Source organism: Ixodes scapularis, unplaced genomic scaffold (genome assembly GCF_016920785.2).
Source record: "Ixodes scapularis isolate PalLabHiFi unplaced genomic scaffold, ASM1692078v2 PGA_scaffold0__279_contigs__length_252992795, whole genome shotgun sequence".
Taxonomy (NCBI): Eukaryota; Metazoa; Arthropoda; class Arachnida; order Ixodida; family Ixodidae; genus Ixodes; species Ixodes scapularis.
The window spans coordinates 105803089-105818484 of record NW_024609835.1 but is presented as its reverse complement, the minus strand read 5'-3'; the positions used below and the strand labels follow the sequence as shown (position 1 = coordinate 105818484).

At 43.4% G+C, this 15396-nt stretch overlaps 1 protein-coding gene across 1 annotated transcript in view; it reads left to right on the top strand.

The window, feature by feature from the left end:
- Positions 1–1743: 1743 nt before the first annotated feature.
- Positions 1744–15396, top strand: part of LOC121045908 (fibropellin-1-like) — a 68160-nt gene continuing 54507 nt past the window's right edge. The window contains exon 1 of the mRNA XM_042289355.1: positions 1744–1864. Coding sequence (XP_042145289.1) covers positions 1777–1864 — 88 coding nt within the window. The 5' untranslated portion in view covers positions 1744–1776. The remainder of the gene's footprint in view (positions 1865–15396) is intronic.

Genomic DNA, 15396 nt, shown 5'->3' with positions numbered 1-15396 from the left:
ACAACTTAGTATTATACACAGTCTTGTTGAGCAAATCAACGTATTCTTTGCGGTGAACCAAACTCACTAATGAACACAACATATTTAGCAAAGTTGTTTAAATATTAATTTGTCCACCGTCCTTCAATACAAGAGTTGTAGAGCGTGTTGACAAACATCCGGTCATATTGTTTTCATCAATATTGCCTTCGTGTGTCTAATGCTCCCGAGCTTTAAAGAAAGAACGCGAGATCGTAGTTCACTAGCAGTTAATCGCCGTAGAAATTTTTTTATTCACGCTTGATATTTTTTGTTTTGTTTTAATAAATGAGACACAACCTAAAGGCTACCTTTATGAGAATGACACAATCGAATGTTCCTCAAAACACTCTACAACTTTGGTATCGGAGGCTTTGCGCACGTATTAGCTAATCAATTTGCGTCAATTAGCCAGCCTGGCACATCGCAAAAATATATAAATATTGATTTTCTAAACAAAACTGTGAACAATAGTGCATTGGTTCAGCATGCGTAGTTTACATCAGTTTTAACTGTAAGCCTTGGCAAAATTTGATAAAACACCCTGCATGTTCATATTTCTCTCTTCTACTATGCTCTGCGCGACGATAAACACTCCTACACAGAGCAGTCCGCTACAGTTTTTGGGGGTATCTTTCAAAATAAATTATTATTCAATTCAACTCAATTCAAAGTAATGAAAAAAAAAAAAAAACTCATATATACATCTTTTAAGAAAAAAAAAAGAAATCAAAGTTTTGACTAAAAAAGTATTTATTTAAATAAATTTAGGAACTTTAATAAAAAAAAGAAAAATCCTGTAATTTCAAATTACAAGCTAAGGTTTCTTTAATGAGCGTGCTAGGGCTATAAAAATGTTATACCCTCAATGAAATAAACCAAAGCTAGAAGAGTTAATGTGGCGGTAGTTTTACGTCTACTAGCAACATTTTTATTGCATCCGTGAGTTTGCGGGGACAAGCTGTGGCAGTTGTTGGGAAATATCTGTTTCCTGAAAGTACGCGCGGAACTCTCACGTTCCCCCAACGCACACCTGCACGCACATGCCCTTGCAGGCTTTTTTTCCCTGGAACTAACTACAGTGATTGTATATTTCCTTTTACACTCAACGCGCGTATACGGGATGAACTTCACGCGCCGGTGTGACTTGACTTGCAGCAGAATGCCAGGTTGGCTCCTCAAAAATAAATTGAGCAGCATTCTTCTGAGGAACAATTTAATGATATTTTGGCTCACTATTATTCTGTGAGAAAGCCTGCTTACATGAGATAAGATGGCATCATTAATTAATTAATTAATATATTTGTTAAAAAATAGCAGTTTTGTTTTTAAAATTTGCTAAAGGGCTAGCAATTTGTTTTCGTTTAGTTGCCGGTAATGGTTGATGTATTGGTTTATTCGTATAATTAAAATATCATTCTTATTTTATATCGTAACGTGAGCCCTGAGACACGGAGAAATAAAATAACGGACAAGACAACACGCAATCTCGATCGCAGATGGGTTTAGCTGCTTTTTAAATTTTGGTTCGTCTTGTCCATTATTTTTTTTTTCTCCTTTCAGGGTTTATGAATTCTGCTGTCTTCTAGCCTGCATACTTTCGCTTCTTGTAATACTTGTTTTATACTCACTTAGTGCGAAGTTGACCGTTTAAAACTTTAAAAATGATTTTTATGGTTGAGAGTCGTCTCCGCAGTGCTTCGCGGCCTGCGCATCGCAGGCATCCCGGTCCACGAGGGCGACATCCCATCGGAGGCCATGCGCTACATCGCGCCCTACATGAACACGTGGCCCGCTCCCGAAGAGTGCTGCGCTAACGGTGGTACCTGCATACACGGGGAGAACGGTACGCTGCATCCACTAACGTGAGACAAGAAACGTCAGACGTTTCTTGGTCCCACGCTGCCTTTCAAGTTTTAAGTATAGTTAAATGACGAGCTTCTACTGTCTCCCGTGCACGGAGTTCTGCACGTTTACCCAGGCAAGCTCGACCAGAAACATTCTATAAATACTATCGTTTTCATCATACATACGATACATACGTCATGATTTATTTGATTTATAAAATATCTCATCAGACTCAGTGTGACGGAAAATTTCCTGTTCCTTACTCCTTGCGTTTTTTTTTTTTTCCTCTTCTTTTTACACTACACTATACCACCGAAGTTGCCCGTATGCGTTGCGGCTGTGCTTGTTTGCTGCCACCGCTCATCATGTCGAATTGAACATAAACGGAACTTTTTTTCTTCATAGGCGATTTGTTGTTTGCAATCAACTCGAGCTTTAGAGAACATGTCCTCCTTTTTTTGGATAGTTTATACATTTTTTAATGCATTTTCGAATCATGAAGTTACTGACAAATGAAATTACTCTTTAACTATACTTCTATATGTCGCAATAGAAAGTTTATTATCACTTCTTAGTTCATTATTTAGCTTTTAATAGACCCAATTTCCGATATTGAAATTGTCTTTTTTTCTCGGGCGTACAGCGTCTGAAGTCCACGACCATTTACGTAACGGTCTGTTGGATATAATGAATTTAATAAGTAAGCAATGAACTGTACAGATAAAGTATATCTTAAAATTAAAACAAAGTTTAAAATGGTAGTATTTTCTCGGGGTGTAAAAACTGAATATTGTCATCTAATGATAGTTACGAGACATTAAATTACGAAGCATATTTCGATATTACATTTTCAGAAAGTGCCTATGGCTAGATTACACGTGAAGTTTAGGGGTTTAATCTAAAACTTTTCTCATTCAGTTACAGAAAGTCGCAGTTTTATAATATCACATACAGATGGCGACGCGTGTTCAGAAATAGCTTTATTTGCATTTGTTGTCGTGTACCGCTTAGAACGCAACGTGAGAGTCAGAAACAGCGCCAGATGTTTGGGTGTCAGATACCTGGATGACGGGAGCCACATGCGTTGACAGGCACTGTGAAGCTTAAAGCCACTAAATCAGCTCTAGTGAAGTTTATAGGTGCATGCACACAGGAAAGATTACAGCCGCCATTGCTGACTTTCTCTTCTCTTATCGAGATGCCGAGCCATTGAAGTGTGCCTTGACGAGCCACCACAAATGCCAATGCTAGGGAGAGGGACACGGCGTAAACTAAAATGGAAATAGAGCTGCACCAAGGTATATTGCCGCGCGCGCAGCTGGCCAAGTAGGCAGCGCGCGCGTGGCCTAACGGTTATCGTGCTTGCCTCCCACGTGAAGGGCCGGGGTTCGATTCCTGGCCGCGGCTTCACATTTTTGTTGACAGTTTAATTTGATGTTCTGGTGAATTCAAGAACCGTCTTGCTGATTCGAGGTCAGAATGTTCTACACGCCGAACCTTCTACGCCGATCATACCAGAAGCCCACACGTGTACATAAGGGGCTCCGCGTGACGATCTGCAGTCAATTTCGCCCCAGCGTTCGACTCTGCTGACACGCCGACTTCGACGCCCGCGGCGCTCTGCTTTCTTCTGTTTCCTTTTTTTTTTAATTTTGGCACAAGTTTGCCACATTAAACGTTTATTTATTTCTGTTTATTTCTTGTTTATTGGTCACCACCCGTGACAATATGTACATGGGCAGCGATGCTTCCATAAAAACCCAAATGTCAAAAAAAAAAAAAGAACGGCGGCCCATAGCGCAGCCTTAGCGCCATCTATGAGTCGCGGGGACACTTCCGGCGGAACAAAAAATAAACAGGAAATGACGACACTTCCGGAAAATAAACGTGACGTCATGCGTGCGTGCGGTTTGGCGCGAAAATTAAACAAAAAGATATCCAGAGACCACAGGTAAAATGAACGACATATACACTAAAAAGTCTCAAACATAGCTCTGTGTGTGAGCTTTGTTTGGTACATTTTAGTGCGTGTGTCGTTATTTTTACCCGCAATCTCGGGTTTTTCTTGGGATGTTAAATATATACTGGATCGTTTACGCACTTATTTGCCATTGCTCTTATATTTTGAAATGTTTTTTTCTGCAGCCAACTTTATTATCAGACCTGCTATGAGAGTAGTTTCATTTCATCACACCATCGTGTCTTTGCACTGTGGTTAAACTCGAGCCACAGTGCTTTGCTCTTTGTTCCTTCAGGATCCCTCGGAAATGTGTGGGAAACCTTAAAGCGAATGATGTAATTTCACAAAAAAAGAGTGAGTCAAATTGCTGGAGTGTTTTGCGTATGAAATAACCCCAGTGAATAACTGGGGTTAAGTTAACGCGAGTCCAACGTCGCATTAACAGTCGCGTTTTATTTGTTCTATTCACTTAGAATCATTCAATCAGATTACTCACTAGAATCATACAATCGGTTTTTACTATTTTGAAAGTATGATGGTGTAGGAAAACTAGTAGATCGGTACATAAGGCACATTCTAACATAATAAGACAATGTACAATCGGCTGGATGTTGTGAGGCCATTGACAGTTTACAGGCAGCCGCTAATAACTCAGAGGATTCACAGTGTTCCGAGGACAACTGTAGTCACCACAGTAATACACAGAAAAAAACTACACTTGTCTACGCAGTCCTTGGGCACTGTACCATAATGCTGAAAATATATTAACTTGCATCTGCTGGTGCTGCTACACTGCAACGAAACGATTGTTTGGTGCAGGTCAAGGAAGCCAATGGAGTAAACCATCTTAGAGCCCTGTGGTATGCTGCACTTCATAAGCCAGTGTTGCTTCACAACTTTAAACGCTATATATGTGAATCAGTTAGAAAACTACATTACTCTTCAAGAAACAGAAGAAAATTAAAGGTCCGAATAGAACATGCCTACACTGCTTTAAAAAGTACTCTGGGTGGTCTCACGTGCCTAGCATGTGCACTTGCTACCTATCTTTACACTTTGCTGCTGTATTCATCTCCGGCCAAACCGGCTCACATTGCTCATTCTAAGCTGGGCTTCAACGAGTGCAGCGACAGCAGGAGACACATGAACGCGGACACTCTCAACGACTTCGGCAACAGTCCTCATCTGACGTTATCGTTGCAGCCTTCTTCGCAGCCTCTTGTTGCGCTCTTGAAGCTGTCGCATTTCGGCTCTCAGGGCGTTCACCTTCTTCTTGTCAATGCTGCCGCTTTTGCCGGGTGCTGCAATTTGACAAATGAACCAGATCAGGCCTCCAAGAGAAACTTTCATTCTCCACCAATTTATTAAATGTGTAATCTATTCACACTCAAAAATACTCCTCAATGATTTGAAGTGTCTTTAACCAAGAACAGCAAGTTTGACGGACTACACATATGCAATTCAAGATAAGGAAAGCAGCAGTACATCTTTATGTCGGACTAGGCGCTTCATGTTGGCCAGAGACCTGATAGTCCAAAAAGACAAAGGCGCACACAGAAACATTCAAGTCAGAATAGGCATCCAAACTGTGAAATGCATTTCTCAAAGCTTGACCATACCTTACTTATGCTGATGGCACTGTAACAGTGAAGCGCTCGCACAAAAACAGGCAACTAATGTTTGGCAGATAGGAGAGGGGACCATGACAGGCTCGGCATCGCACACATATCGCCAAGGCAACTTTTCGATGCCTATAAAAAAACAGTCTTACGTGAGGTTTTGCGGGAAGACTTATGATTCAGTGAAACCGGTTGAGCTGTTTTGATTTGATGGTGTTAACATCTGCGTGTGAAACATGTCTTTTGTATTTTTGTGTGCTTGACAAAGACAATATACCGTGAAACACAAAAATGTGGTGAACTTTGAACAAACTTAGATTTGTAGCTGCCAGCTACCCGGTCTTGTGTTATGTGACCGCTTGCGCCATCAGCTCTCCAGATAAAGTTTAGTATTCACTGGTGTTTTTCGAGCCTTGGCTATTTATTTTTGCAATCTGACCTTTTATAATTTCACAAAAAAAATGCAAAAGAAAAAAGTTTGCATCGTAGAAACAACTCACATTTGTGAGAAGGCCCAGCAGCACAGCCAGAGAGATAGTCTTTATAGGCGACGGTGAAGAAACCGAAATTTCCATGTCAGCCACATCCCCGCTAGACTCGTGAGCAGGAGCAGCACCTTGACGCAAAACGTAGCAGTGATCTACTGCAAAAAAAAAAAAAAAAGGTTTTTACAAAAACTGTAAGTAAGAAAGCAAGTTCAACAAAGTGGAAATTTGGCCGAGTTGGTTTTTCATATTAGCTGGCAGAAACAATGCCTCTCTGTGCACTTTCACAGCGCCTTTCTGTATACTCCTCGTTTCTTGTCCTTCGTCAAGCTGCGCTCTTTCTACCAGTTAAAAAAACAAGCTAAAAAAAAAGTTGGAATAAAAGGATAGCACAAACAATATTCGGTTTACCACTTATTATGAGCTTGAATTGCGTTCACTTGGCCTTTAGATTAACAGATATCAAAATTGTATTTCAATGCGACTCGCCGGAGAGCCATACGAGCAATTTCAAAATAGGACTGAAGCCCCGCCCCCCCAGCCTTGGGCAGCCAAAAGAGCCGTCGATGACGTCACGGACAGCGACTGTCTTTCGCGTTTTTCTCGCGTTTAACAATACTTGCACGAAAATGGTTTGGGTATTCGGGTTCACGGGGTAAAAATACACTAGAATTCACTTCTAACTTATTTTTTCCAAGAAGCTCCGTAGCTTCCCTTTAATAAGGTGCACGAGTATGTGTGGTCCAATAAAGCCGCAGAAATCCGCTCTGCAAATTTAATGTAAACTTAGCGAAGGAGAAGAGGTTGAAGTCCTCCCTTATCCCCCTATTTGAACGCAAAAAAAAGGAAATTCACTTTCGTTTCATGAGAGGTTTATTTCAGAAGACCGGTGGTCAGGGTGGCCACAGGAACTCCGCGAGTCTGAGCGGCCGGAGTACGTGCAGCTCGATGAGGCTGGCGAACTCCTCTCTGCAAATTTAGCGTGAAGTTAGCGATGGAATAGTAGTTGAGTTCCTCCCTATGTGTCTATTCCAACACACGACTAGGAAAATCACCTTGTTTCCACAAAAGTTCCACTTCAGAAGACTGGTCGTCAGGGTGACCACAGGAACTCCGCGAGTCTGAGCGGCCGGAATATGTGTAGCTCAGTGAGGGTGGCGAACTTACCTTTGCAAATATATGGTGAATTCGCCTATTTTAACACAAAATGTAAATCACTTTTTTTCATGGGCAGCTTTATTTTGGAAGACTGGGTGTCGGGGGCATGGCAAAATATGCTCTGTGGACCGATATTGACGTTGGTTATATCACCTCAAATAAAATGTGTCATAAACGGGTCTGAAGTTAACTTCTAGCAGTACCTCTGACTAGGGATGTCGCGAACCACCCTAGGTTCGATTTCGAAATGTTTCGATATTTGCGAAGCGAACTGAGGTTCGATTTCGAAAAATTTCGATATTTTCGTACCGACCAAGGTTCGATTTCGAAAAATTCGCAACTTTTGAGCACAGCGAAGTTTCGAATTCGAAAATTTCGAAGCTTTCACGGTTTCCAAAATTTCGAATTCGAATATTTCGAATATTTTTTTACTTCAGGTCGATAAATTCGAAGATCTCGAAATTCTTTGTAAAAAAAATGCGAAAACTTCGAACGCTTCGAATTTTTATAGACATGAAGTTCGAACAATTCGAAGATTTCGAATTTCTTTTTGCATAAAGTTCGAAAAGTTCGAAGGTTTCGATTCTCTTTTAACGCTAAATTAAAAAAAAGTTCGAAGTCCGATTTTCAAGTTTTTCCACAGTTTCAGTTTCAAATAACGTTTTCACGACTCACTGGTTTTCACGAAATCAAGTTTAGAAAAGTTAGGGTGTGATATCTAGATTCTGCGAAGTTGGTCAGGCAATTAAATGAGACGACGAGTGTCCCGGACGTGCTAGAATATTTGCCAGTGCAGAATTGTGACCGCCAGCACCGGGGGGGGGGTGGGGGGGGGGGGGGGTTGGGGGGGGGGGGTTTACATCACGCAGTAGTGATTGCACGAACACACTGTTTAACGAGACTCATCCAGTTCGAAACGGCCAGGGGCGAGCAGGAGGTTGAGGCACAGAGAAACCTTGAAGCGACCTGGCAAACTACCTCGCCACCCCTTGCACGCTGGTAGTAATCCGATCCGGTGAAGTTTATAATTGTCCTGAAGGTTTATTTTCTGGGACGGAGGAATCGCCTCGCAAAAAGCACAAAAGCCGACACAACTCGAGGTCGAGGAGCGTTCTACCATACAAGTGGCGTCGGAAGAGGAAAAACGGGGAGAAAGAGGGTAGCGGGGGGGGGGGGGGGGGGGGGGGCTTCAGCCTTCTTTTTCTTCCCCCCGCAGGTATTTCGGACTGTTAAAGAAGACAATACGGGGAAAGAGAGCGTGGTCGAGCTTATTTTAATCTCAAATTATTTATGCATATGTATAGCTACTGTCGCTCTTCACTGCATAAAAGGTTGCGTAGATGGTCATTGTTAGAAACTCGTTGTCAGAAGGCACTGCTCGTCACATGCTTAGTGGTTCGGAAGTTCAAAGCTGTCTTTTCGACCTAAACACCCGTGCCGATAGTAACAAAAAAAAAAAAAAAAAAGAATAAATGCGGGAATAAAAAGCAGGAGAGAAAAAAAAAAAAACTAAACAAAAAAACTATCAAGAATTCGTCGGAAGTGTTCTATTCTTGCATATTCAGAGGTTCAGAACTTCGAAACAAGTTTCTTTTACCAAAATGTGTACAGGCTAAAAGAAACACGTCCCAGAAACGTGAAGCGAAAAAAAAATTTTTTTCTTTTAATGACGTGCTGAACTTGAACACTATTAGAAATCTTCTCCCATGAGTTAATTTATTCCTTAACGTGAAAAAACAATAAATATATTATTTCGTATTCTGCAGATGGCAATGATATGTACTGTCTGTGGTGTTAATTTAAATGCGATACCTCAAACAACTTAGACGAAAATAAATATCAAGTTTAGGTTATAATTGCATGCAGATACATGTTTGGACATTTCTTCGAAACTCACGTTGAATAACAATAATCAAATCTTAAGACGGCACTTACCTAGGCTATACATAGATCATTCTTAGAAAAAGTAAAACATATCTACCATAAATAGCTCCGGCTGCAGCGTGCTTCAAATCTGGCACAAACGATAATCGTCAAAAACCCGTCGTGCTTCCTCGCCCCTTCGGGGATTTATTTCTTTAAACCTAAGCATGCCAGAACATTGAAATAAACGACATTGTCTTTCGTAAGGAACGCAGCACCGCGTGTAAAAGTTCGAGAAAAAAAAAAATTACGAATATACCCCACTACTTGAAATCAAATGAAACCGTCCGCCGGTCTTTCGAAGTTCGACGAACGTCGAACTTTTACCCTAAAAGTGCGAAGTTCGTCGAACTTCTGACTTTTCAGAATCCGAAAGTTCGAAACTTTTCGAATTCTCTTGGTAAATAAGTTTGAAAGTTCGAAATTCATCGAATTTTTTGGTCAGTCAAGGTCGAAAGTTCGACAAGCATCGAACCTTGCAGCGCAATAAGTTCGAAAGTTCGAAAAAAATCGAATTTTTTAGCGTAATAAGTTCGACGGTTCGAAAAGCGTCGAACTTCTTAGCTTAACAAGTTCGAAAATTCGACCTCCGTCGAATTTTACGATATAGACAATTCGACAAATCGAAATCTTTCGAACCTTTCGAACCGCTTGATTCGATCATCGAAACTTCGATTCGAAAAAAGTTCGCGGCATCCCTACCTCTGACCATGTTCTAGCAGCTTTTTCCAGCTAATCTCACCTAGTTCTATTGAAAAATACTCAGGTCATGAAGTCCATGAGGCAATGCAGTGGTGCTGGCAGTTGCCGCCACTTTATGTTAGTTACAATGAAAAGCTCACCATGCTCAACTGCTGAACCTGGAGAGCATTTGCTGGAAATTTCGCAATGTGTTGTCCCTGCAAATAATATAAAAATGTTATGAGCCCACAGAAGCAATGTTTCAGCCCCATGTGGTAACTATTTTTCTATGAACGGGTTAACCATGCTTAGTCACAAAGTGCACGGAAGACGAAATGAATCCCTGGAGAAGGGGAACAAGAGGGACAAAGGACAAACATAAATCTCCAAACACAGCTAGGTGACCGGTGAGCGACCGAAAAAATCCGCCTGGTCCGGGTATCGAACCCGGGACCTCTCCATTACAAGTGGAGCGCTCTACCAACTGAGCTAACCAGGGGTTAGACGTCAGTAGAGCAAACGGGTTTTATCAGCTGCCACCAGTCTAACACCAACAAGGGTAAAGCTTGCAAATTTAAGGTTAGAATTATAATGCAATTAAATGCAAAGGTGCAAGCGAGCTGGACAAGAATGACGAAATGAATCCCTGGAGAAGGGGAACAAGAGGGACAAAGGACAAACATAAATCTCCAAACACAGCTAGGTGACCGGTGAGCGACCGAAAAAATCCGCCTGGTCCGGGTATCGAACCCGGGACCTCTCCATTACAAGTGGAGCGCTCTACCAACTGAGCTAACCAGGGGTTAGACGTCAGTAGAGCAAACGGGTTTTATCAGCTGCCACCAGTCTAACACCAACACTAGGCTCCTCAGAGTCAAGCCGGTACAGGTAAATTTGAATATCGTGGGCAACTTTATAATGACGGCACACAACGCTGCGAAGTCAAGATTCCTGCTATAGCATATTACGCCTCCGGGTGTAGTTTCTTGTGCACATCCAGACGACCATAATAGTTTTAGGTAAAACTAACAAGAGTTAAGGAAAGACCGAACAGGGGGGCATGACATCACACAGCAGGCATGTCGAGGGGAAACCGGTGCAGCGAGATGCTAGCCGTGCGGGTGTCGCTTTCACATACTTCCACGGAGCACCGTTTCTTTGCGTATCGCGCTGTGCTCATCGTCGCACGTTGAGCCCCTTGGACGCAGTAGTGTCCAAGGTCCAAGCGCACGAGTGCCAAGTTCCCGCGCAAGTAACAGGGCTAATCACGCCCGAGCAAACAACAAAACTTCCCAAACGGTGTTAACTGCCGCTAGTAGTAGTAAACAATATTTATTTGCCCAAGCATGTGTTAATGACTGAACGGGACCCCTAGGGTCGCTTCGCCAGCCACCCCTCAGACGGCGGCCTGAACCCTCTGGGTTTTGGCGGCTTCTTCGGCCAGCTGGACTAGTTGGTTCTGCACCGAGAGATCGGAGCAGAGGAGTAGGGTTTCCCAGCTCTCCTGGCTGTCGATCTTCTCCAGTAGGGGGTGGGACTTGCGGTTGATCCTGCTGCACTCCCACACCATGTCTCGGAGGTTGGCGTGGTCGCCGCAGAGCTTGCAGTTTGGCTTGTACTTGTCGGGGTACTATTTATTGAGCAGGGAGGGGCTCGGGAAGGAGCCCGTCTGGAAGCGGCGCCATGCCACCGACGTCCTCTTGTCCAGCGAGGGGTGCGCGGGTGGATAGCGTAGCCTCTCGCCAGTGTAGTGATCGAGAATGTCCCTGAATGTGACCAGCCTGTCACCCCCCGAAAAAAAGCCAGCGAAGGGTCCAGCGGTTCCCCGGCCCGGTGAGCGAGTTCTCGGGCCGCGCCGTGTGCCCTCTCGCTGCCGGGGAGCAACGAGTGCGCTGGTGTCCAGATTTATCTGTACTTTTGTTGACGTCTTCTCGGGGTCGCCCAGGACCTTGAGCGCGGCTGTAGAGATTCTTCCTTTGGCGAACCGCCGGATGGCTTGCTGCGAGTCGCTGACGACGATGCGTGCCCCCCGGACTCGGATCGCGAGGGCGATGGCCACCTCCTCCGCGACTTCCGGTTCCGTCGTCTTGATACTGCAGCTCGAGATCACTTCTCCTTGTTGGTTGACCGCTGTTGCGACCATGGCGCCCCCGCCGAGCAGCGTCCGTATAGAGGACGCCCTCCGCGATGCTTAGCCGTTTCTGCAGCGCCTTGACTCGCGCCTCTCTGCGTTCCCCTCAGCGAACTGCCGCTAAAACAATTAAGAGCGAAGAGCACGTGGAGGCCTAAACACAAGCAAGCAGACGGACGTCAGCAGGCTGCCTTTCCGCGCGCCACGAGGTCTATAAAGAACTGCGAATATCGCAATTGCTAGCCGGCCTTTTTGCTAGTGGTGTACAGAGGACGCTAATAATAAGTATGCATATTATTAGTGAAAACTAAGACAGTTTTGAGTTTTGTAGCGCGCCAAATATGACTGATAATATCTAATAATTATATTTAGCTTGTTTAAAAATAAAAATGATTGTACTTCTAGCCACAAACTAATTAATTTTAATAATATTTGTCCCCACCTCCCCTAGTCGCGCTTCAATCGCATCCTTCCCGTGACCCTCCAGGCCGATGTCGCTGGCGATTTGTTTTGAACCGCATTTGGGCCGAAGCTTCGCTACCCATATACCTTGGCTGCACTGCCGTGGTAAAAATAAAGTGAAAAAAAAGTCTCCAATCCACGCTGTGAGGGTGGTTGGACAGCGAAGCTGTCCAACCACCTTTAGAGCAACTTCACAGCACAGCACCTGCAAACGATTCCCCAGTTCACAATAGATCCTTTTTATAGCAAATGTCACCAGGCAATGCTCCAGACTTTGACATGTCGCAAAACTTCCAATTTATATAAAAAAAAGAGACGTGACGAGACCATTTTAACACCTCTGCTGCCTCTGCTTGAAATAAAAAAATTGGCTTGCTCGTTATGTTTATACAGCCTTGATGGAGATGCGCCTCAACGGGTAATCGGTCTCTTAGCTGTAGATGAGAAATTTAGCCAGTGCGGTACAACCGCTAACCTGGGATTTTTAACGTGCATCACGCAGTAGTGATCACACGAACGCGTGCCGGTACGAAACTCATCCAGATCGAAACGGGCGGGGGCGGCGGGAATCGAACCCAGGAGGTTCCCAGCGTAAGCTTTCGCTCCACGCTCCGAGCTGAGACGCGTTAGCCCACTCGGCCACTTCCTCCCTTGCTTGAAATGTGGATGAATTGTTTAACCAGCGATTCTCCAGGTGAACGCCAAAAGAACGACGGAGTGCGAGATCTGTTATAATGTTTCGAGTATTCTTGTAAACCAACTTGCCTCCTCCAAGATGAAATATTGTACAGCCGAAGGCCCTCGTTAAATCTCCAACTTCGTTGTCCGTGTGGCATTTATGCTTTCTAGCACTGGTGACACAAGCAAGCTCAACAGGCTTGCAAAAACGATGCGACCGGAAGTCGCTTGGGACGCAAGCGGGAGTTCATGTCTGTAAAGAGCAAATGGGTCTATTGGGGAGGAGGACAGACCGTGACGCCCCAAGCGGTTAACTTAACAACTACACGGATGGGGACAACAAACACAATGACGCAGCGCTCGGCCGACATAACCGAACACGGCGTCAGCGTTCGGCTGGAGTTCGTGCTCTCCGGCGAGGGAGAGGAGGGGCTCTTGTTTCCACTCCGGCCTGCATGAACAATGCAGCATGCACGATCCCAGCTCAGCACAAAAGCCAAAGTGGGTCAAGCTCGCATTCTCTGAGGATAGATCCGGCACTTAACGTCGCTTCGTCGATTGTTAGTATTTTTTACATTAAACTCTGCACCGCGCTCTATTGTAGAAGATGACATGGCCATGCCCATAAGGCCTGTCGGCATGTGCACAGGCCTTGTGTTGAGTAAACACCGAGCGTGGGGAAAACAAACGAGTCAGGGCGCCCCCTATAGTTCGATCTCCTGCCCAATAGGCTTCTTGCACAGGACGTCATTTCCGTTGCCCTCCAAAGAAGAGGGGAAGAAGGAGCTCCCCTCTTATCAGGACCCTCCTTTGTACCTCCCGGATTTCTACAGGCGTCGCTATTCTCCCCCCAGAAGATTATAGAAGATTAACCTGTCACTCAAAATTCTTACAAAAGCAGCTTCCCTCTCCTCCTCTTACTTGGTGTTCAAAAGTGTGCGATGTGACGTCAGTGCAAGGAGCCTATACCAAATGATCGACGAAAGAAAAGTAAATGCACTGTGTACCAAAACTTTTTTATAAAGACTTCGTACGGCTGCCGTTGCCGCGGCAGCTTATGCAATCGTATTCTTTAGCGAAAAACGCATGCGGGGAACGCTACGTGATCGTATTGTTAGAGGGGCTATATGACGTCACACCACTTTTTACTCTGCCGTTGCCGCGGTACCTCATGCAATCGCAATCTTTACCGAGAAACGCATGCCAGCAGGAGGCGCTACGTGCTTATCATTGTTCGCACGCGCCTTATAATTTATCACGTGGTTTTGACACTTGTTTCTGTTCAGAGCTTGTGTGCTCTGGGCGCGACGCGCCAGCCGGGCAGACGAAGCAGACGAGGGTAGACGAAGCAGACCCACAACGTTTATTTCCCTAGCATCAAGTGGCGAAAACCCAGGTAGCACCAAACATTGTAGTAACGTTATTTTATTGTTGCGTATGTTTAAATAACGTTATGTGTTATACCTGAACATTAATGTAACGTTCAAGTTTAACATATTATGTTTTAGTTGTATTTGAAACATTAGTATAACGTTCCAGTAAAACATATAATGTTATATGTTGTGTTATTAACGTTAATATAACATCACATATGTAACTGCGAAAGCACGTTAAAAATAGAACGTTCAAATAATGATTTTGGAACATTTATTACTAACGTTATTTCTGTGTTAATATTGAAACGTTAATGTAACATCACATATGTAACTGTGAAATAACTTTAAAAATAGAACGTTAAAATAATGATTTTGGAACATCTATTACTAACGTTATTTCTGTGTTAATATTGAAACGTTAATTAACATCACATATGTAACTGTGAAATAACGTTAAAAATAGAACGTTCAAATAATGATTTTGGAACATTTATTACTAACGTTATTTCTGTGTTAATATTGAAACATTATTGTAACATCACATATGTAATTGTCAAATAATGTTAAAAATAGAACTTTAAAATAATGATTTTGGAAGATTCATTACTAACATTATTTCAGTGTTAATAATAAAACGCTAATGTCACTTTATTTGTAGAACAATAAAATAATGTTGAAAATAAAACATTCAAATAACTTTATTTGTAAAACAATAAAATAATGTAAAAACTATATGTTCGCCGGTTCCTTTTTTTTTTTTTTTTGCCCGATTTTTTAAAGGTTTTTTTGAAAAGTACTCTACCTGCCCTGTGATAGTTGCAAGGAGGTGAAGGAAGAGGATTAAGTACGGGAGAAAGCGGAAAGAAGAAAAAAGGAAATTTTCCTCAATTAATTAATTCGAAGCTAGGTGGCGCAAGCTACCGCCCGTTATAAAGGGACCAGCCGGAACAGTCAATATTCATCCATCCGCGTTCCCGCCACTGCAACGATTGCGCCACAGTGGATTGCGCTAGAGCACTATATAGCTCCTTCGGAGCAGAGTAGCGCAATCTAGAAC